A 23,910-nucleotide genomic window follows, 5' to 3' on the forward strand; every position below is an offset into this window, starting at 1 on the left:
GACTCGGTTTTGATAGTGACGTATGGATGGTGTTCCTTTTAATTCAAGGAAGTGCCAACTGTCGGAAAATTGATCATGGAGGATAAGTTAATAATTCCAGTTTGGAATTATATGACACCAAAAAAACCCTAGATAAAGATTTGTACCTGCTTCAAAATTTAGCACCAAGCCTCTTCAAACTGTTGGTGCAGTCATGCGCTAGTAAACGGTAGAAAAAGAAGAAGAAGAAGAAGCCCATCTCTGCCATTCCCTGTTTGTTCAGTGTGAACACCATGGGCTAAATTTGTGTTCAAAAACTCCTATTTAGCAGTTTCTTGAAAGTGCGTCACATGGTGTGTCTGTATAGTTTAAGGAAACAAAACCTTTCTTCAAATGAACTATAAAAATTGCTTTTAGTTTGTATCAGTGACGTGCAGCCAGGGGAGGCAAGTGAGGCTCTGCCTTATCAGCAAAATATAGCTTAAAAAATACATGAATCAAATAAGATGAATATACTTCTTCAATATTAAAAATAAAGATCAAAGATTCTTTTTAGACATCTTTTCTGTGTCTTTCTATCGTCATAAAAGATGCTTTATTTTTAATTACTTCATTTTTCTATTTCTTGTCATCTGTCTGATTACACTGAGCCAGTTTGTGACTCATTTAGTCTTTTTCTCTGTTAATAATGCACTTTAGAAATAAAGTAAGTGAGATCTGCAGTATGCCTACCTCAAACCAGAGGGTGCTGGTGAGCCCGGAGAATGTGACACTGTGGCTAAAGAATAATAGAGTTAGCAAGTCAAGGTCAGGTGTCCAGTTATTCTTTAATATTGTTTAGCATAATTTTCTAAATGGAAGATTACGTGTTTTAACTCAGGAATTTGTGGAGTAAAATTCAGTGAGACAGACAAACTTTTAAAACTGAAGAAAGTAAAGGAAGACTTCTAAAAACAGGTTATATATGTGTTTCTAGAGTGAGCTACACATGGACTTCATTTATAAGTAAAGTAAATCGATAATAACAATTTTTGGGATTTTTTCCTATGAAACAGTTTGTAAACAGAAGAAAAATATTGCAATGAAAATGTAAACAACACACTTTAACTTGTCAATCAAATGATGAATCAGCTACTCTGTAGGGTTCATATGTTTGTAAATCTGACTGATGACTTCAGTGCCTCCCCAGCTGTACACGTCACTGGTTTGCACCCTGGTTTCTTAACAGAAACCAATGTTGCAGTTTACCTCGGAGGAAAAAATGGCAGCAGGGCAGGAATAGAACAGCTTCATAAGCGAATGACTTCTCCTGGCAGGATTGGTGTCTTTAAAGTCCCACTCCGATCATCTTTTTAACTTTTTTAAAAGCATTCCCAGTGGTCTTTGAATTCTGATTATGCCGTTTTTAGCCAATATCTGACGTTTTTAAGACATAGTTTCTGCAGAGCGGCAGTTGTTTTGTAGAATTTACCTTCTGAGTTGTGGGCTGTAATGTTCATACGGAGCAACCCCGCCCCCTTTCCTTTCTTTGTTACAGAGTGGAGCAAAACGAGGAGCTTGTGGCCTACGTCACAAATAAACTCTATTTAAATGTGTTTTTGCATCTGCTCACAATTCATAAAGATTTGAATAAATGCAATTTTTAGCTTGATTTTCTACATAAATGTCCTCCATCATGAGAACATGTTAAAAAAAAGATTTTTATCGAAGTGGGTCTTTAACACTTTATTTGTGTTTTATAGGGAGCTTTGTTGAAGCAAGCTTCTGCCTCTCTATCAAACGGCTGCTTTTATCTATATTGCCTGTTTCCTGTGTCTTGGCTTCTGTTGCTAATCTTATCAGTCCTTCGCTACACGTGTGCGGGTGCTTGTTCGGCCCTCTTATCAGACTCAAAGCCTCCTTAAGAGCCTTCGAGTGCCGACATCAGAGCCATCCGTCACTGCCTCCACCGGGTTCAAATAAACAGATGCTGTGATTAGGCCGACTAAACCGTGAGGAGGCCGGTCGGACACGTCTTCAGGCCTCTGAATCAAGGAGGATGTCGGAGGAGTTCAGGATTTTCAGAAGTGAGGGTGTGTTTTTAAGAGGTCTGCCAGTAAATCAAGCTGCAGAGCACATGGCGCACAGGTGGGAAACAGCCAGACTCTTTCGCCTCTCTGACTTAAAAGAAACTCTGCGTCCTCTTGGATGACGGATTGCTCGACTCGCTGGCTGGACGAATAAAAGACGTAAATAAAAATAAACAAAAACATATTGCAAAAAATAATTTAAATAAATAAAATTCCTTTTAAACAATTGTTTTTATTTATTTCTGTTTTTTAACATTTTTTATTTATTATACATATATGCTTTTTTATAAATATAATTTATATATTTAGTCACTGAAATGGATCCAGATGTTTTTTATTTCCATTTTTCCACATTTCTTTCAGTATTTCAACTTTTGTACCTATATATACTTTCACACTTGCAATTTTCTGAGTTTATTTAAACATTACTTTGTACTAGCTAAGGTCTTATATATGGATTTTAAAATTAAAAATGCATTTTTTCCTCCTGAAATGTTTGTTAAGCCAGCAAATTCCCATAACCAAACTAAATCCACAGATTTGACATTCATAATAGAAATTTCAACAAATTTGCATTTAATATTTTGTCAACTAAATGTTTGTAACGAGAGGAAACGTTTGTTTTCTTTGTAGTGATACAAAATATGAGCTTTAAGTTAAGTTTTGTGAAAATGATTCGTCCTCAGAGCCTTTTCAATGTTTTTTTTCCCACAGTTGACAAAGTCATCTATAAACTACTACAGTGCAAAAGAGCTCTAAAATAAAATGAATGTCTCATAATTTTTTGCTACTTGTCCATCAAACTCAAATCATCTCACAATTCTGAAAAATTAGGCACATTCTGTTTAATGTGAAGTCTGCAGCTCTGGCCCTAAAGGTCTGTGGATTTATATCTGTCATTTTAACGGTTTATCTAGAATCTAGAAGATACCCAGTGCAAGTCTTCACAAAGATACATAGTACAAAGGATAAACAGTGTTCCTTCAATAATTCTCTGTCTTGCTGTTTTCCGGTTTTTATTCAGTGCAATTTTGCATCCCTTTTTTATACCTCTAAATTCAATTTCAATTTTATTTGTCACATACATCTACCTACATCATACAAGACAAAATCAAGGCCCAGGGGCCAGATCTGACACTTCAGATCATTTTATTTATTGTTAATAATGGCCCGATGTTATCTTGAACGTATTTCTAACTTGTATAATTTTGACAAATTATATTTTTGTGGAGAGTAAAATATTAAGCAAAATATTGAGCAAAAAAATGTACCTGTAATTTAATTTGTGCAACTTTTATTTATTTATTCCTGATGTCATTTTTTCATCCTCCATAAAACGCTGCACCTGTTGATGAAAGAGACTGACCCACTCCAGAGGCGCGAGTAAGAGTCTCAAGTGTGTGTCCACTTAAAGAGTTAAGTGCTTGGCTACATGGCTACTCCAGATGGCTTTGAGAGATACGACCACGCGGGAAGAAAGAGGCCCTTCCTGTCACAGCCCTTCTAGCAAAGAAAAACTGAGGAACACTTACGATAAAAAGCTGCTGCTCGTCAGCAGCTGGACTTTCTCATGCCATAAATCAGCATCTGAAGGATTAGGCTTGTGTAACTGTAACTATAAACGTTCTTGCTGGCAGAAGAATGCTTCCAATGGAAGGATAATGGGAAGGAGATGGAGAGGAAGACTTTTCCAGAGTTGGGTCTGAAATTGCACAATGAGAGAATTTTTAATTCTGCCTATCGTTTACCATAAAGCTGTTTGAAGTCTGAACTCTATTCCCCCCATTTGGTTTGTGCCAGGAGGAATAATTTGTTGGACCTGGAGAACAGCCAGTCTACTCCAGTCCCAGTCTGTGTTGTGTTAATTAGATTTCTGCTCCTCCTCCAGTATCTTTGGAGCACTCTAAATTACACATTCACTGCTTAGAGAGCGTGTCTTTGCTTCTCGTGCTGTTCCAAGTTTTATTTATGAGAATAAATGCTTACGTGAGGCCTGTTTGGCCACTGAGAGCGTTCATTGGACAAGAACTTTATTTTGTTAGTGATGTTTAGAGTACTTAACACTTCGCACACATTTCTGTCTAAATAAAAGCATGCTCATATCAGAACACACTTGAAAATGAAAACAGAAAGAGTATAGTTGTAAAAAAAAAAGTTTTCCGAACCCAAGTTTGAAAAACATGTTTTGCACGATTATGAAAAAAAAGAAAAAACATTGCTGTGTCAATTAAAGACATATGCTGAAGAGAGGGGATGGAGGCTTTTAGTATGTTATTCTGATTGAAACAGACCATTCCTCAATCAACCCAGAGCTTTGGACACTGCACAAAAAATATGTTCCTCATCAACCGACTGATCGATGTAATTACACCGCAGGTTCTGTTTGTGTTTGAAGGCTGTTGAATCCAGTGCATCAGTCACAGCAGCGACACCAATCTGCTTCAGCTACAAGTAGATGTTGTCAACTTTAAACTATCCTCCAAGGACGATTAATTAACTGAGATGCTCATTTGCCAAAAATCTGCTTTGCAAATCCAGATAGTCTCAAGATGGTAAGAAAAAAAAAGCATGTCTTTGACTTGTAAAATCAAGATAAGCACAGTTCTTAAAATCCCTACCAGTGTCAGCTTATCACTGAAAATGGACACAGATCAGCTCAGTTACATGATGGAACAACCTACTGAAATGAATTTGATTTTGGTTTGTCTTAGTTACACACTGGACTGTTAAGGTTTGACCAAGCAACACATTCTCCCTCCCAACTCATTATATATGGACATACGGTTCAGGCTCCCTCCGCATCACTTTTTGAAGTTTTGGGTGTCCTCAACTCCTCATTTTTTGTCATACTGGTTATTCCCATTAAATCAGGGGTCCCTAACCTCTGGGCTACAACCGGTACCGCCCCGAATGCTGCTCGGGGGCCCCGCCTGCCTGTGACCCTGAAAAATGCATATGCTAATCAGGGGTTCCCAACCCTAACCCGGTACCGATACGCTAACACGGTACCAGTTAGCGCCAGGTATTTGTCCGGTTCCGCATCCGGTACCGCGTCTCGTGGATTGGGGACCTGTAATTTAATGGGAACAGCCAGCATGTCCAAAAATGGACAGACAGCACGACAAAAAAAAAAAACCAAATTGGGGACATACCTTCCGTATATGACGAGTTGGAAGGGAGAATGTATAGGACCATGTCATCTAAATATGCCCGACAGTTTGTAATCTAGATCAGGACTGGTCAACTCTGGTCTTCAAGAGTCACAACTCTACCTGTTTTCCAGCTCTGTGGGTTCACTGCTTGAGGCAGACTAACTAAATCTGGCGGCATTTGTAATCAGGAGGTGTCAATTGTATTATTAAACACTGTGTGGTGGCTGATGAGATTTTAAGAAAAAGTTCAAATTTGATGGCGACCAGACACATTTTTAAAATTGGTCAGTGGCTGCACAGACACATTTGGAGGTTTTGTTGTGAAGGTGCAGTGATAGACAGAACCTTTTAATTTCTTGGGAGGCATGTTGTCTAAAAATGTGTACATTTGTGTATTGACAATATTATGTAACAAGTGAGTTGTGAATGACCAGACAAACAGATGAAATCTGGTCTACCTGGAAATGTAGATTTAAGGTCAACTGCAAGCGAACTTTGTTCTACAATACTTGCTGGTGACCAAAGAATAGAAGTTAATTGAAGAATATGCAACATAAAAGCTGTGCACTTTGAGTCGGAAGAGAAAAAAAAACGTGTAAAATATCTCATTGGTGAATGTAATATATATGAAAATTTGAGTTTCTGCAACTGCAGAAAGAAAGCAGAATATTCAATGAAGAAAACTTTAAAACAGTCCAACCTCAACCTCAAAATCAAATTCTTTCGTTTCCTGTCAAATGACGCCATGTACGTGTACAATTAAAACTCCAAAAAAGGACAAAACCTGACGGTGATTGAAGAGGTTTTTGAGTTTGCTCCTTTCCCCAATCAGAAGTGATGGTACAACTATGAATCGCTCCGTAATGGAGAAGCCTTTCTTGCCCTAAAAGGTCTCCTGTGGAAATGAGCAGCACAAGCCAATAAATCCGCTCCAATCCAATAAGCAAACTTCTTAAACGCTGTCACCAAGGTGCAGCACCCACGCTGCAGAAATTAGTTCAGGGGTTTCAGTTTCATTGAATTAACTTGAGTTATGATGTGGTCAGGACTCTGTCTGCTCGGGGAGGTTCTATTGTAGAGCAAAAAGAACAGTATCTCTACAGAGGAACATGAGTCTTAACTTTCTTTATCTTTAACTTCTCTGGTAAAGAATGTTATTATTGACATGAAAAGAAATCCATCCATGCTTCATTTCATTTGTCAGCTTGAGATGATTACCACAGGTCCGTCTATCTAAACGTAACTGAAAACCTCAGAGGAACGTGAACGGTGTTTGCTTATAATTACACTGAGCTGGTGAGAGGTGGGAGGTGCACACATTCTGGCAAATTTCATGGATTAAACTGAACAAAACCGCTCGGGTAAGCTGACTTTTTTTAAACACTGATGAAATGTGTTTACATTTCACTTTGGTGAGAAGTGGCAGTGAAGGTTAAGGAGGCGAGGAAAAATAAATCCTCGGTGTGGATGGGATGATGTAGTATTTGGTACCCTGATGTAATGAGTAGTTTATAACATGACTGTTTGTGGCTATAAGCCTATTATCTGAAAACAATCAAATTACTGTATCGTTGAATTGTGTTGTATTTCAGAGGACACATTGAACATTGTGCCTTTTTTATAGGGCGTATGCGGACTGGATAAGTCCGTTGGTCCGGACCGAGTCCGCTTAATTTGTTCCAGATCGAGTCCTGCATCTTGTGTTTGGTCTGTATTCAGACTGCTGTCAAGTGGACAGTTCTTTTTCAAGTCAAAGTTTGTAAACCAAACCACATGACTAAAGATCGCTTCAGTCATTGGCCAGGAGTTAAAAGGCAGGCCAAACCAGCAAGAGAAAGAAAATGGAAGTCCTACACTTTGCAATCCTTGTCGAGATAGTTCACTTATTCAAATGTTATATTTCGCTGATCAATTTTGACCATCTCTATCAATGTCAGATACAACATTTTTACAAGACGGTTGCTGAGGAGACAACGGCTAAAGTACGCTAAAAAGTGTTGACATATAGTCAGGAAACAGTGTGAGAAGCAATGTGTATCACGTTAAAAGTCCTTTCAGTGAGACTGCAATTATCCGACTGCATTTCAATGATTTGTTTTTTCATCCTTGCTTTGCTACTCTGTCTACATCCCATAATGCCAGGGAACAGTGGCCTTTTTAGTCCAGTTGTTCCGCTCCGAGCACAGAGTCTATTCAGATTGAGGAATTTCAGACCAAACCGGAGCTCAGTCCGATTGGAAACTAACCAAAACCACGTCAAAGATGGGTCCGATAGCAGTTCCTGATCCTGGACCAGGATCCGCTTTAGTGTATTTAGACTGAAAATTTGTTCCGGATTATCAGAAGAAACCAACTTTGGTTCACTTTATGTGAACCAGATGTGTGTTGTCTGAATCCACCCTTAGGTAACAGTTAAAACACCACACATGCATGCAGTTGTTTTAAGTACATATTTACACCACTGTTCGTACTCCACATTACAGGATGAAATCAATCGCTTTTCACCTGCATCATGGTTTTATTTTCCAGGGTGTGACGGTAAAGGTTGTCATTTTCCAAGGTGTGTCTTATTTGATATTCAGGTTTCCAATGCAGAATAATCTAAAAACATTGTGAGACTGTAAACTGTTTAATAGTGCCAGGAGATGATTGTTCACCACTCCCAACTGAGCTGGCAGGTCACAGGAGCCTTTACACCCCAGTACAGTCGAGGGTCAGCAGTGCTTCATAGTGGCACGATCTCTTCAACTCTTATATTTAAGCTCTTTTAATGTGTCACATGATTTCTACCGCATGTTTACTGCCTGACTACTAGCACACGTCCACTACCTACATTTTGCCACAATTTTGCTCCAGTCTTTTTCTTGCCCAACTCTATTCTTATATGTGAAAGACTTGGTGTCAATAACTGCAATTATTCATTTCTCCTTCATTATTCCTTTTATACCAGGTGTGGGAAGACTTTCTTACTCGTGGGCCACAAAGGGTTCTAAAATTTGACTGAACTGCCAGACCAGGACAAGATTTTTTGCATATTTTGGTGATTCACCTCATAAAAGAAAGGAATAACACGGTGGTTGGATAAAAACATGCCTTAATCTTAATTGAAAATGACTTTAGAACAGAACATTTTGCAATTTTTATTTAAAAACTGTGTTTTTTGTTCTGTTTGGTGCCATTTTAATCAATTGGTTGATGTGCATACGGCCCCCGGGCCGTAGTTTTCCCACCCCTGTTTTATGCAGTTGACACTTCCATGAGTTAAAGAAGACGTCAGTCCTACTTCACTACCAAATTTGAGTCCCTGATTGGTCAAAGTTCGACCTGGTTTAACTTTCTATGATGTATCTCGATGTATCTCGAGCCCAAAAACAGTCGTAGAACATGCATAGCTACTTGTGAACATGAGTTTTAAACATAGAAGCCAAAACATGCATATATGTGTGTTTACATAGACTTTTCATTGGAAGGAGTCGCTTGAATGCATGTTGCCGACGGCGGTGAGAGTCTGTTTGGACATCCATAAAACCACGCTTAAATAGTTCCCCTTCAATCCTTAGTTTAGGCTAACATTAGAGACGTCTTGGTTGCTCCAGATCAGTAGCACAACTTCTCATGAGGTTTCAAACCAGCTCCACAGATCCAGACATGTATTATACATCACTTTACTCCAGATGTCAGAGGTCCATACCAGGCACATTTTTCACAGCTTTTGAATCGGTGTTATGACTTCATGTCATGACTCATTTATCCACATTTTCCTAACATCAAGTTAGTCATCAGAGCTGTGTGAGAGCAGGTTTCCACGGCAGTGCAGGCACATTTCTGCTTTTGCTGAGACGAAACGGAGGTTTTCACTTTGCGTAGTTTGACGTGTCTGCTGCAGATTGGGAACCAAAACAAAAATTCAAAATGCAGAATCTTAAGTTATCGTTCCATTTTAAGGAATAAAAACCTTCATTGACGAATGAGATGCTGACGGGATGTAAAAAGGACTACAAAAAACATAGAAAAGCAGTTTTGGCTGCCGTGCGCGGCAGAGGATAGGGGTTAACAAGACACGCTGTCCTGCAGTGATGAATGTGTGTTTGCATTCCTGGCTGAAAGGAGAATGGGCCCAAAGCCATGAAAGGTGCTAAAGTCACTTCAGGGATATTCCTCATGAGAAACCGGTGGGTCTGGAGAACCTTTTTTTTCCTCTGCACCACTTTGATAAATCTCCTTGTTGCTGCAGAGCATGACGACACAAATAAATGCACAGTTGGAAATGAGTTGAATGAAATAGATGTGTGGTGTCATCTTAGCTAGCATCACAGTCTGGAGTGTTTTACAGATGTGTTAGCATTGAGGCAAATCAAGCTGACTGATAGGTCAGTTATTTATTTACTTCCTGCTGAGTGATAAAGAATAACTTGGGCTTAAACTGTCAGCCGACGGCTAACATTTCCCCGCGGACGGCCCTCTCCGAGAGCTCAAACAGGTATGCTAGTGTTTCTGGGATATTTGCTGTGTTTGTACAAAGTCGTCCCCCGGCTTGTTTGCACAGGGATCCCGCTCCTGTTATCTTTCCCTGCAGCTATTGAAGAGGTGAGAAAACATGGTGTCTCTCTTTTCAGCTACCCTCACCTCTTCCTCCTCCTCCGCCTCTCTTTCTTTGACCCTTATTAGCGACGGTGAGGGCTGATGGCAGGCGATTCATCCAGCCGTGAGGAGCGAGCACACCTGCAAAGAGGTGTGTTTCCTTCCTCCTCCTCCTGCTCACCCATCATCCCTCCACTCCCATCTCTCATTCTCGCGCCACCCTTCCAATCCCGACCTTTGCTTTTTCTTCCCCCTCCTTTTTTTTCTTTTCTTTAAGAATCTCATCCCTTCTGCGGATCTCCCCGAATTCTCATCCATCTTTGACTCACACCAGGGATCACTTCGCACATCGGCTGTTTGTTTTGCTTGTCCTGTCATCCCCTCACCCCACCTCAAACTTAGCCAAATAACTCAGTGTCAATGAGGGAACATCAGGCCTGACCCAGCCCATGCAGGGCCGACCTCCACAATCCCTGCAGACCCCCAACTCATCTCCGCTGACAGAGGGGGACCACGATGAGGCCGACTCAGGAATGTGGAGAGCTCCACTCCCACCTTTCCCCGCCGCCGTCGCTATTTTCAGTTTTTAAAAGAACTATCTCAAATATGCCCCAAAACATTCAGCAACATCCTGATCTGTTTTTGGAAAACGTTTAAATAATAAAACAAACTTTCTGCCAGAGCTAACCAAGCCAAGAATGGACCTCTGTACCTTTGCACGCTTTCCTGTGTGAGATCGGTTTGGACAGATCTCTGTAGTAGCCCTCCTTGCAGTAGTGACAGTGACGGCCAGCTGTGTTGTGCCGACAGTTGAGGCAGACTCCTCCGCTCTTCCTCCCCGACAGTTTGTACAGCTCCATGTTGAAACGACAGCGTCTGGCGTGAAGGTTACAGTTGCAGGCTGTGGAGGAGACACAACAGAGCACGTTAACTCCTGATCACTTTTATTCACTTTGAACTAAAATCAATCCAGAGGAGTAACTCCAAAATAATCTTCTTAATGTTGAAGAAAAAAATGAACATAAAAGGTCAAATTTTTAAATTAAAATCAAATATTGAGCCAGTACTTCTACCAGATTAGCACTAAAAGTCGTAAAACAAAACATTAAGCTGAATCACCCTAAAGGCCTCTCTTACTTCATACATACTGCAGCCTTTCTCACTAAACACTAACTTTGGCAATAAGGAGTTACCTTTTATTTTGAAAATCACTAGTTTTATTTTGTTACATAGACAAACTAATAAAAAGTGTTTAAATCTGAGGATGCAGCAGCTAGAACGGTTTTCTGAATGAATTCTGCTCATTTCTGTATCTATTTAATTTGTCAAGCTCATTCTCTTTTTTTTGGCAACAAATACCAATCTATGGCTTGACTTTCTTTACATTTTTTTTTCCTGAAACATATTTGTTTCTTTAACCTTAATATTGTGTTTGGGTCAAAATTAATCAATTTCCAAGTGTGAAAATGGGTCAATTTTGACCCAAACACAAAATAAGCGTTAAAAAAATTATAGATTTTTGTCCCATCTCTAAAGTTGTGCCAAAAGCTAAAAATATAAACACTAATGACTAAAGCGGCCGAACTCTGTGCCAAAAGTTTTTGTCTTTTTGATTTTTCTGTATTCATCCGAGGACCGTTTATGCATAACCACGCCTTAGGCCTTAAGGACACACTCCAATGAAAATTGTGTTTTTAAAACCTTCTCGTAGCATTTTTCTCAAGATGGAAGACATATATAAAATAATTAAAGATGAAAACTGTTACTAAGTATTTATTCAATTTGTGCTGGATCAGGAGCAGAACTGCAGTTTGAAAGAGTTCAGATTTGAGAAGCAGAAACTCTCATTGTCAGGTCAGAGGCTTCCTTCTGTGATACAATTCTAGAGCATCCACTTGCAGACAAATAGATCCATGAACGTCTTCAGTCTGAGCTGGCACCTGGCTCCAATTGCAGTATAACTCTGATATTGCTCATTGTTCTTTTTTTTTTGCTAGCTTGGAGTTGTGAGGGGCTGTAAGCTAGTGGGATGAGCCAACAATCCCACCCACAGCCTAGAGTCAACTTTCTAATGAACTGCTGTTGCTCTGCAGAAACTATGTATTCGTAAACAACACAGGCTTTTTTATTTTGGCTAAAAAACAAAAAAACTAAAATACCACTGGAAAACACATTTACAATAGAAAAGCATATATTATATTATTATTTAAAAATTTGAAAAAAGCTATTTTATTTAATTGAGACAGAGCAAGAGGATGCTAACTCTACTAATATCAGCTATTTTATGTTAGCTTAATTAAGCCAAACTCTTCTCCAGTCTTCCAAACTTCAATTTTTTTCTCATACCCAATAGTGTTTCATAAGTTTCCTAAATACACTTTTATTAACATCTTTTTGAATATTTCTGTATCAGATCTGTATTATTTATTGAAAAAAAACAGTGTATTTAAATGACATGGAAGAACTAAATATCCTCAATATTCATTTTCATGGCTAAAAAATGACTAAGTTGCATGAATTTATTTTGTAAACATGGAAAAAGTAGTTTTCTTGTATATGCAGTTTCTGAAATCTGCCTTAACTCCACTCAGCAGTTACAGAACAAGTGAGAAGGACTTGAAATCTGTTGGTGCCAGGAGCTTTCTCCTCCTATAAACTCAGTTTCCTTCCACTTCAAGGTCCTCGGAGTGATTGAAAAGAAGGGCTGGCATTACCATTCCTCCACTCCCTGCAAAGCCATGCTAGCAGCCACCACCTCTGCTGTTTGTTTACTGGTGAGTACAGTCGCCAGAGCGCGCTTTAATGAGCAGACTGATGTTTATTTATGACTTTTTTGGCAGCAGCGTACGGCAGACGTGGCCAACTTCATTAGGGCTTGCCATCCAAGACACCGGCACCACAGACACATCCGTGCCTTCATGCATTATTAAAAGCAGCACTTCAGATACGGTTTATGGCTCTGCTGTGTGTGCTTACACACTGCGTGTGTGGGTCTGTGTGTGTGCTGCATTTTTTCACATTTCTCCAAAGGTTTTATCATAATGAAGGAATGCTGAGGGCTACAGCAAAAAGCGTCAATCTACGGCTCACTGGTGTGGGTGACGGTAATAAATGTATGCACTTTGTTTACATTTCCTCTTTTTTATCATTTTTGCAAATGTGTGTCTGTTTGGAGCCCATGAGAATGTTTATTTTTCACTCCAAAGAACTAATTACAACATCTAATGTGCATGTACAGTAAACACACACACATATCGGCTCTTGTTCTTGCTGCATTTCTTTCTTGCAGGATAGCAATTGTTTGATGAAGGATCCTGTTTGTTGTCTCTACTTAAACTTAACTGTTAGTCTTAATTTTCACATTGCAATAACTAGAACAAACACAAAATGTGTTTTTAAATGTCACGATGAGATATTTAAAGACTAAAAGCCAGGAAAAGTAGAAACTTTCCATCGACCTGTAACCACATTTTCAGGATCCAAATGTATTTTCTTTTTTAATTCTCCATTCTTGGAGTGTTTTCACTCATACTTTATCTGGTTAGTTACTACAGAGTTTGTTTCTCATGCTAGTCTGGACCAAGTGCTCAGATATGGACCAAACAGACCGTCTGAAGAGGTGGTCTTGATCTACTCCTAGTCTAAGTACAGTTTGCTTAGCGTCGCTCGTAGCCTGAATAGGAACTAGTCTGATACAACTTCAAAGACTTTAAGCTTATTTTGGAGCTAACATGCTACCAAAGCCAGTACTAACCCTTAAGTACCCTTCAACAGTGTTGACGTTCTCTGAATTACCTTTACTCTTCAGCTGTTTACACAATTTATGTAATTCTAGCAGATTTTGAAGCTGACATTTTACAATAGTAAAGAGTTTACGGAATTAACGTAAATCAATCAATTCTGACTCTTAGAAAATCTGCTTTTCTCCGCCTCAGAATCGTTAGTTTTGTAAATGTTGAAAGAGTTTTGATTGTCCAAAGAGTATCTGTTATTTTGTGCTCCCAGTGAAATCGTTAATGGTTTAACGGAATATACAGCTATTGAAGTCACACATAAACATAGATAATTTTGTAGAGTGAAGAGGGACAATGACTCGATGATATTTGGGCAAATTTTCACATATTACATCTGCTTGGAAAAGTTTTAAGTTCCTGAACTTAAGAAAAATTAGTTTAGGCTGAATATCCAATAAAGTTCTACTTCTTTTCAGACTGCATCTTTTTGTCTGCTCCTGATTCACAGTGATTTGTATAAATAAATACTCAGAAATTTCGTTTTAGGCTTCATTTTCTTAACATATGTCCTTCATCAAGAGAAAAATGCCACAAGAACATGTTAAAAACACCAAAAACACAATTTTAATCGATGTGGGTCTTAAGCAGGAATGAAGTCCGACACAGAACAAAAATGGGTGTTTGTCCAGTGTAGTCCAAAAGCTTTTTTTAATGTCGCAAACAACAGATTTTAAACTTTAAAAAAAATACTTCTTAAATGTATAACTAATGTAAGAACAGTGCAGTCAATGTTGAATGTATTTTTCTGTCTTTGGTTTTCTTTAAGCTACATAGTCATTTCCAACCACAACACTTCTTATCCCAGTGGAAACCTTCATTAAGCTTCCTATACCATCATATATTTACACACAATCTCACTAAGGATAGAAATAAAGTGTATTAAACTAGACAGACATCTAGTGGTTTAGCTGCTTCCTATTTAACTTCCTATGATTTCACTATAGAGTTCAGTTTTTAGACAACATCCTGGTCATCCGTCTGCCTGTGTTGACAGACTCAACCTGGGAAAACCACTGGACAAATCCAGTCTTTGCAGACGCTCCAGCTAGAGGCTAGGGATGGTGAAAGTTTTATGTGAGCATGCCTGCAGGTAACGGGGAAGACTGGAGAGGAGCAAATCTCCTGGAGGATCAGGCTCATGTCTGAGGACGTCCCAGTGTCACACCAGCTCTACATGAGTCCTCAGTGGAGGCTGTGCTGGTTATCGGCTAGCTGTAAAGTCTGTGACTGAAGTTTAAACATATTATACCACAAAATGGGGAGAAGTTAGGATCACTTTATCTAAACGGACACTTAACATGTTTTTTTTAATGCCATCAGGACCCTAAAAGTCACAAGTATTACTCTAGTTATAGCGTACTTATTTTATTATTTTAATCTTTTAAAAAAATACACAACTTTTTTTTATTTTACTTTTTTGCATTATGTGTTGATTATCATACATTTTTAAATATGGAGAAAAATCCAATATATCACACCTCAACAACTTTAACTGTTAAAAAAAAACATACCTATATATGACTTTTAATGCTTAGTTTTTGCTGGTATCTTACTGTCTTTTACTCTTTTTGATTAAATTATTAATATTTTTTTTATTAAAAAAAAAAAAAAAAACTCTTCACATTGTGAGAATCAGGGTACAGGTTTTAAAGGTGGACACACTGCACTGAAGCCCTCCCTGGAAATTAAGTAAAAAATTCTTAAATCAGATAACATTTTTTGGTTTTGAATAAGTTTAAAAAATTGCCAATGGGGTATGAAATGGTTCACAAGGAATTATAATTTTCTAAAAACTGAGATAATTTTGAACATGAAAAACTTGCTTGATTAGATTATTTGGTAGCACTTTACGATTTTGACAAAAATAGTGAATACATTTGTTAAAGAGTTTATTAATACGGCCTTTGTAGACAATATACTCACTTTAGATGTTAATTGATCTTACTAATTATATAAATAAACCTTATTGGGCTAAAAAAATGTCTTACTAACACCCTAAAAACCCAATAAAAATATTTCTCAATATGTTAATAAAGCTTGTTAAGGAATCTTATTATAAAATTTTACTGATTACTTGCAAAAGTGAAAATAAGACATTATTTTAAACATTTTTTCACTCTTTTAAGATTCAATTTTTGCTGTGTATTCTGTGTCCTGTTAACACGGCCCACGCTACCAAACAAATGAAGTCAAAACACAAAAAACAATACATTTAAAACATTTTTACATCACAAACTCATAGCCTGGGTTCGATTTTTTTTTTTTTTTACGTATCATTTCAGCTTGATTTAATAAATCTACTTGGGCGAACATTTTTACATCTACGTTAACATTCAAAGACGGTAAAAAACATGGAGTTAAACTACACCAGCTGGTTCTTTAAGCATATTTAATGTCTATTTATTTGATGTTGAGGATTTTTTTATCAACCCCAGAAAAAGTGAGAAGTTACAGAAACATCTTTGTTAATCGTATTGATGTTTTTGTTTCAGCTATGTTTAATTGAGCAGATTTTGAGGTATTTGTGGGCTGTAATCAGGAAAAGGGACCTCAGAAAGATGTCAAATAATATTTTTTGGACAAGTGGATGATGATTTTAGCCACAACTTTTCAACTCTTGATGTGAAGTGGAGCATAAGCGCTTTGCAGCTGAAATTTCAGACTTTTACAGGATTTGTTTATAGAGAGATGATTTTTCCGGCTTGTGCTTGGAAGCACGCGCGCCTCCTCTGCGTCTGAACGTGTTTTTGGAAAGTTGGCTAATTAGTTTCTCTGAGTGGTTCCCAGCCTCCATGGACTGACCCCAGTTCCGTTTAAAAGCAGGAGCAGTTCTTCCTCTGCTAATTAGGGGGAAAGCTGGAGCTGCGGAGCCAGAGGTTGAGGTTAAGCTCATCGTACTTACGATAAGCCCGGTAATTGAGCGATGTTGCCCAGAGCTGTGATTTGTTACACAGAAAGTTGAGCAAGTGATCTGTGCTCCAAATCTGCATGACTGGAGCTGCGAGGAAAGACTTAAAGCATCCGTGTGCACGCTTTCCACATATTTTCATGCTTTCTACAAGCTTCATTTTCACAATGAAGACTTATATTTCCACATTTCTTGGAGGACACGAGCCTCCATGCTTTTTTTATCCAAATAAACCAGCTTGACATTCACGCGATGACCAGAAAAGCAGCTGGTTGCTTTGCTGTTCTGCCTTGCTTTCAAACAAACACAGAGAGGAGTTCGACAGGAATAATGTACCTTTAATCCGACAGTCGGCTCGATAAATAACCAGATTAACCTCTAAACTCCCTCTGAGCGAGGTGAGAAATATTGGGTCTCTTCTGCATTCAAGTTCACGATACCTGCTGTTAATGGCTGCATGGAAGGTTTGCTAATTGTGCATCAACTTTAACTCAAAGTGGTCCCATTTTTTTATTTTTTTAATTTAAGATAATTTTTAAAATGTTAGTTTAGCTGAGAAAATATCAAAGTTCAGCATTAGACCAAACTAAACAGAAAAGACTGTTTCTTAAAAACTAGACCTTCAGAGACCACACTGCCCAGAGCAGGAAAGTTTGGACGTTAACATCGTAAGCATAAATATGTTCTTATTTTAAACTAACTGAAGTTAAAGTAGATGATCCACATCAGTAAATACAACAATTTAAAAAGAAAGTTGAAAAGTTCTGGGATATTTTAATACAAAGGAAAACAAATTTTAACAGAATTTGTAGTTTTACTCTTCAGTTCAGACGTCACAAAGAATCGTTATGTTCGCACGTGTTCTTCCTGGTTTTTTTCAGAATAAAAGTAAATTGAAAACAGTTCTAGAAAACAAATTGATTCATACTGTGGAAAAAAAATAGCTGCAAACCTTTGTGTTGCACTAAAACATTACATCATTTCAACAGATAAACTTTTAAACTAAAACTATGTTTGAATATTTTGCCTTTTAAAATCATCTTTCACACTTTCTAATCTGGACGTCGCCATGTAAAAGAGCTGCAGGATGAATTTTAGAAATCAGAAAATTTTAGTAGAAAAATATGTCTCCACTGTATTTATTGTATAAATTCTAAACATTTTTAATGAAAAAAAAAATAGAATACTGAAAATGATTGAATGTTGTAGCACTCTGTTAAAAAAATAGCAATTTCTCAAAAAAAACATAACAGCAATTAATCCTGGAACAGAAAAGTCAAGATTTTCTATCTTCATGTAATCTAAAATGCTGCTAAATGTCATTGTAAATTATTAATCAATTTAAAAACGTAATATCCAGGGATTCTGATCAGTTGGCAAAACTGCAGATTTTAGATAACCTCTCGACAGAAGAGCTTGCAACATCAAAACTTTATTTATTTTTTAAAAAACATTGATTTGCAAATCTGCAGGAGCTTCAACCTGTTGAAGTGAAAGGGATGCTGGGAAAACCAACTAACTGTAGAGATGATGGTGAGGTCCAGGGGAATGAGCGGAGTGAAGCACTCTGGGTAGAGATTAGATCAGGCTAATGTAATTCTTTTATTGCAGCCAATTAAGTGCAGCTCTTCAGCCCCTCGAGAGCCCTCCGGCCTTCTCTAATGACCCAAATGAAAACCCAGATCTCTCCTGCCGTCGCCGAAGGTCACGCTCCGGCGGGATTAATACAGCGGAATTCTCTTTATCAAAGGTGAGAGGAAATGAGGATGCACGTAGAAATAAATGGCTGGGAACACAGACAAAGATCCATGTTGAACAGCTGCTGCTTGGAGAAGTGACTCGTTGCTAATTAAGATTAGGACACACAGAATATTTATCAATCCTGCAGGATTACCAAGGGCAGATTAAACATGCAGCCAGGACTGATTTCCACTGGAAAGACTCGGTTCCTCTTCCTCTTTTTTTAATCAGTCGAGCTGATCAGTTATTTCTCCTCTCTGTATTTCATTATTCAACGTTGGGATGTTTTCTAAGATTTGGCTAAATTATGCGCTTTCCAGAGCCCAGTGCTGACGTTCTGTCAGCGGGTGATTAAATGTTTGATTATTCAACCAAAGTGGGGAAAAAAAAACACTGAAGAATTTAGATTCTTGGTTACCATTTTACACATGGGACACTGGAATATTTTCTGTAACTTTAAATATTAAAATACATTTCTTTTTAATGATAAGACTGAGTATTCGTGTCTCTGTCATTTAATTTTAAATGTATGCAACTGATAAATTTTTAATTTTAATTTGGTTAAATTACATAACCCAGTGCTTGTGATTTTATTAGTAGTAGCTGTATTTTTTTTTCTTTTTAAATTAAAGTAATGGAAAATATATAAATTTGCACAATTAGAATCAGCAAAAAAAGCAGCTAATGAGTTAGAAAGTCCAAAAACTACTAACCATCATGTTTATAAAAAAAAATAAAATAAAAAAAGAATCTACACTATTATAATTAATACAATTTACACACCCTCTCTTTATTTATTTTTTACGATATTTTTTTTAACTGCCTAACAATTGAAATATATATATAACTTTAAAAAAATCTTATTCGGTCATTTTTATCTTTAAAAACAGTAAAGCAAAAACATTTCTGTCTTTTATTTAAATTCATGTTTTTTTTAATAAAAGAATATCCTTTTAAGTAAAATCCACATATTTTTTTTGTTTTGTTTTATTTTTATTTATTATTATTATTATTATTATAATTAACCCTTGAGCCTTATCGCCGGGGGACTTTCACTTGAGCAAAAGTATTTACATGTTTTTTTTTTTTTATATGTTGCATTTTCTGAGTGTCATTGGTCCCTGGTAAAGTCTCACATGTCCCAGGAATGAGTGGATCAAAGGCCAAGTCTACAGTGTCATTATTTTATTTTTTTTAGGAATATTCGCTTCTCAAATTCCTAAATATTTAGTAATTTTTAAACATGTTTTTAGGATCTGCCAATGTTTTTATTTTCCATTTTGTTACATAAACCCCAGTTGAAAAATAAAAGAAAACTACTCTAATTTATCATGTGTTGTCGTATTTTGATCTATTTTTTTATGAGAAATATTTTTATTGGGTATATTACAGTATACTTTTAAGTGTTCTAGGGTTAAACAGGTGTCATGATATTAAGACTTCTGTCAACAGTAATAAAAAAATGGATAAAGTTACTTATGTGGTAGCCAAACTTTTAAGGTTTGCAAGAAAATTAAAATACAGCTGCAGGACAAAATATGTGTTTGAAATTACATTGTTTTATGCATAAACTGGGCACACCATTGTGTTCAATAAAAAACGTGAAAATGTAAATTGGTGTTATTTAAGTAATCAACATTTGTCTCCATTATTGTGATTTAGATTGAGTTGAAAAAGCACATTATGTGTCCATTTACTACAGAAATGGAGACATTGCCAAAGGGTTTACATACTTTCTCTTGCAACTGTATATGTTTTGTGTTTTTGTGTCCCAAAACTATTACTCATATACTTTATACATTTTATGTTTATGTAGTTCCTTGTTCAGATTATAAAGCTTAACCCTTTAACACCAGAGCCCCAGTGTTTTTTCCTGCAACTTTTCAACCGTTAATACGATCAACGTAAGTCCAGAAGATTTTGAAGGAGAAAAGCGGCTAGAATTAACGGTTGAAAAATTACAGTATATTCAAGATTTTGTGTTTAACCAACGACGCCTTAGTTGTTAAAGGGTTAATAAGACCCGGCCATGAAGAGTATATTTATTCCTCCTCTTCATCGTTTACTGCGACAGCTAAAAATCAAACTGTCCTTCAGTTCAACCATTCACAGCCAATTTTTACTCACTAACTTTAAAGAAAAGATGACAAGTCAGTCTTTAACTTTGTATAATCTGCTAAGAAATTAACGTTTACTTTGAATTCTACATTTTTTATTTGCTAGCAGACTAGTACACCGTCTGATATTTGAACTCTAGAAGCTAAAAGAACAAGTTGGTCCAATTAACAGAGAAATCCCGATTTCAACACAACCATCCAACTGTACTAAATGTCTCTTTCCTCTAAAAAAGGACATTTTCCAAACTATAGCAACTGGAGGGAAAACAAATAGGAATCGAATGACTTGTAAAGAACTTGTTTTTCTTTTTAATCAGTTTGATTTAAGATCTAAACTGTCAACATGACCGTGCTTTCAGAGCTGTTTATTTGACTTTTTTTTTGCGTTCTCCAGAAAAGTGTAGAATTTCAATCAAATGGAGCAACTGTTGAGGAAGTTTTAAATTTACAGCAGGAAAAAGGGAAGTTGGACCATCTATGTTAGGGGTCTGCAACCTGCTTTTACCCCTCCACTGTGGCTCTTTTATTAAAGTAAAGTTTAAAAAAGTTTGTAAATGATAAAAAGTAAGTGAGGAAGTAGTAAAGGGGGAAAAAAGTAAACTAGCCTAAACTTTAACTCATTTACAAACAGTTGAAGGACAGTGCGTATCACAAGTCGAACTACAACATTTTGACAAATTTTTGTGCGTCTTATCCTGGACTACAGAAAATCAATGGATGTCAATTAGCACAACCAGAATTAAGGCGTATGGGATTATAAAACAGAATTTCTGTTTTTGAAAAATTAAGGAATTTTAAGTGTTTGAAAAATATGACAGGCTCAATTAATCAGCTCAGTTTTCATTTGGTTTGTAAGGTTTACATTTCTGGCAGATATGCACCAACAACAGTAAAATTGACTATTTTCTAGTTAACCGCTGCTGCCATTGCACTTACAACAAACTACATTTGCTGCACTGAGATGATCATATGAGACAGGGTGTCTTTTATTTTGAAAGGAACTCACGTAAACGTCTGTCAAAAGTAAAAAAAAAAAGCATATTTCTTTTAATGTTTATGTTTTATTCATGCAAAATGAACAACAGTTCATTTTTGTTTATCATAGTAGTAACAATGGCATAAATCAGTGTCTTATTTTTTAGTCGATGAACCCTTACAAAACAACAATATATTTCTAAATATATGGAGAACAATATATCCCATATATGGAGGCAATACTTATCAGTATATTGAAATATATTAAAATAATCAAACAATTACCTTTGCCTTATATTGAAATATACCTGTCATATATTGTGATATATTGCTCTATAAACTAAAAAATTCTATATTATATGTATATATATATATATATATTATACGAATCTATATAAATAGGTTGACTATCCATATATTGCAATATATTCAAAATTATACGTGTAAGTGACTGACATATTGAGTATTTATTAATATATTGGCTATTTTTGTTTCGTAAGGGAAAAAAGACTTTGCGGCTCCGGCTGGGTTGTAGTCAGTGATAAATCAACCCGAATGGCTCTTTCAGAGCTGAAGGTTGTAGACCCCTGGTCTATGTGATATTTGACAATACAATCATTTTGTTTTAGCAGTTTTCAAAGTTGTCTTTACTTGTGTGTGTATCAAATTTCAGCTGGATGACAGCATGAAAGCATTTTTGCCTCGTTTGAAACTAAAAGCGACTCAGAAGAGCCGTGTTTGGCGGCGGACGTTTCCCCTCCGCAGCAGCGGGCCAGCCCGCTCAATGCCAGGCTAAATGGCCTACACATCCACTTTCTGTCTGCATGTGGGAGCTAATAAGGCCTTTCCTTTTTCAAGAGTCTAACTAACCACACGGAGCCACGGCAACAAAGAAAGGCCTAATGGCCTCCAATTTCCCGCATTAGTGCCCATTTAATGGCTGACCTGCCCTCTCGTTAGGCAGCGCAGCATGGGAGCACTTCTCAGCCTTCATCCACACACTTTTTTTTTCACACACTAAAGGCGCCCTGCCTCAAGCCGCTTCAACACTTCCACCCCACGCTGAGACTGCATAATAGAGCAGTTTGTAAAAAAATAAAAGAGGGCCACGCTGTGATCAGCGGTGCATCCATTTGCTGACTAATCAGGGCTCTTTTGTCTAAAGAAGGTGTGGGAGAGATCCTGCCTGCTTTATTTGCGGTTGCCGAGCGCATCGCCGTGATGACGTGCCTGCGAAAGATCTGCTCCACTTCTGGAAAAAAAAAAAAAAAGCAGCGGCTGACATACGGTGTGAGAATGAAGGGGAGCCCGGCCTGAGCGGCTGACGCCAGTGCGTTGTGCGTATGTCGGCTATGCCATAAAAATGCCATGGGTGGAGGATGACATTGACAGGGCCCTTTCAGCGCTATGGCAGTGAAAGGCGCTTTGGGGTGAATAAAGATTCTTTGGCCTGTCAGGTCTCCATAGCTCCCCGCTGAACAATAGCCACTAAGAGCAGCTGTCTTAATAGGAGGAGGTGCCTGACAGCTTTAGGAGCACAGCAGCATCTGAGTCCAAAACAAGGATCCCCTGTGTGATGACACCCAAAGGTTTTGCCAGTAAACGGGAATGCATTTCGCATGTTTCTTCAGAGGAACCTGAGCTGACAGCGTTGGCAGAGCCTTATCACCTCCGCTTTCAGGAGCCTCCTGTGTGAACGGATGCGGTGGCACGACGGCAAAAGAAGGTTTTGATGGCAGATAACTGGATTTACAGTAAAGAGAGCTGTTTTAGTGAAGTGGGAACGCTCTTTATCGGTATCTGAAGATCCTCAGTTTCACTGCCACCTTTCTGTCAAAGACAAAACCTCTTTTTTTTCCCCTCCACACGTTCTGCTGTTTAACATACCACGTCTCCTCTGATATAAGCATCACCCGTCCACAGTGTCCGTCTGGGTTTTCATGGAGAGCATCGGAAGCTCTGCCTGCTCGTGTCAAACATCACCTCCAGTCTGTTTACCTCGGAGTTTGGTTTCTATGAGACTCACAGCCCCGTGCTGTTTTGGGTTCGCAGACAACCTGGCAGGTCGTCCTGAGCGCTGCTGGCCCCCCGAGGCTGACAGCGATGAGCTGTCGGGGCAAGACAAGGAGGCAGAGAGCACATCAAGCTCAACCGAGATTCTCATAGATCTCACCTCCTCGGTTATTGAAGACGTCGCCCTGCTCCAACCGTGTTTACAGTAGCGTTTTCTATCCAGGGTGTTATAGCAGAATGCAGTCTGCCAGCTCTGACTGACAGCTTTGAGCTGAGAAAATAAACAGAGACCCAAGATGTTTAGAAGAGGGTGAGATCAGCCCCCTCAGGCAGAAGAAGACTTGTTTCCTTTGTGATTCTGAGAGAGATAGGAGAGGACATCTTTGTCAGCGCTGCTAGTTTTCTCTTTCATTTAAAAACAACTTTATTAAAAGACAGATTAGGGACGTTACTCATAGATTCTCCACTTAAAATCCATTAAAAAGTGGAACTTTCTCTTTATAGTTCAACTTTTTCCCCAACACTAAAACCATTCTTACAAACACTTAGAAGTTTGGGCCTTTTTGAGCTTTCATTTTAGCT

The 23,910-nt window shown here is 37.8% G+C and overlaps 1 protein-coding gene and 1 long non-coding RNA gene across 4 annotated transcripts in view; one reads left to right on the forward strand and one right to left on the reverse strand.

Annotated features, from left to right (window-relative positions):
- Positions 1 to 23,910, reverse strand: part of ntn1a (netrin 1a) — a 67,773-nt gene that overhangs the window by 19,468 nt on the left and 24,395 nt on the right. For all 3 annotated transcript variants that reach the window (XM_024289709.2, XM_024289708.2, XM_024289707.2), the window contains exon 3: positions 10,494 to 10,682. In XM_024289709.2, coding sequence (XP_024145477.1) covers positions 10,494 to 10,682 — 189 coding nt within the window. The remainder of the gene's footprint in view (positions 1 to 10,493; positions 10,683 to 23,910) is intronic.
- LOC118599131 overlaps positions 9,687 to 23,910 on the forward strand; it is a 27,513-nt gene continuing 13,289 nt past the window's right edge. Inside the window, exons 1-2 of the long non-coding RNA XR_004948422.1 lie at positions 9,687 to 9,932; positions 12,460 to 12,555. This is a non-coding gene — a long non-coding RNA (uncharacterized LOC118599131). The remainder of the gene's footprint in view (positions 9,933 to 12,459; positions 12,556 to 23,910) is intronic.

Source organism: Oryzias melastigma, linkage group LG1, assembly GCF_002922805.2.
Source record: "Oryzias melastigma strain HK-1 linkage group LG1, ASM292280v2, whole genome shotgun sequence".
In the NCBI taxonomy this organism is placed as follows: domain Eukaryota; kingdom Metazoa; phylum Chordata; class Actinopteri; order Beloniformes; family Adrianichthyidae; genus Oryzias; species Oryzias melastigma.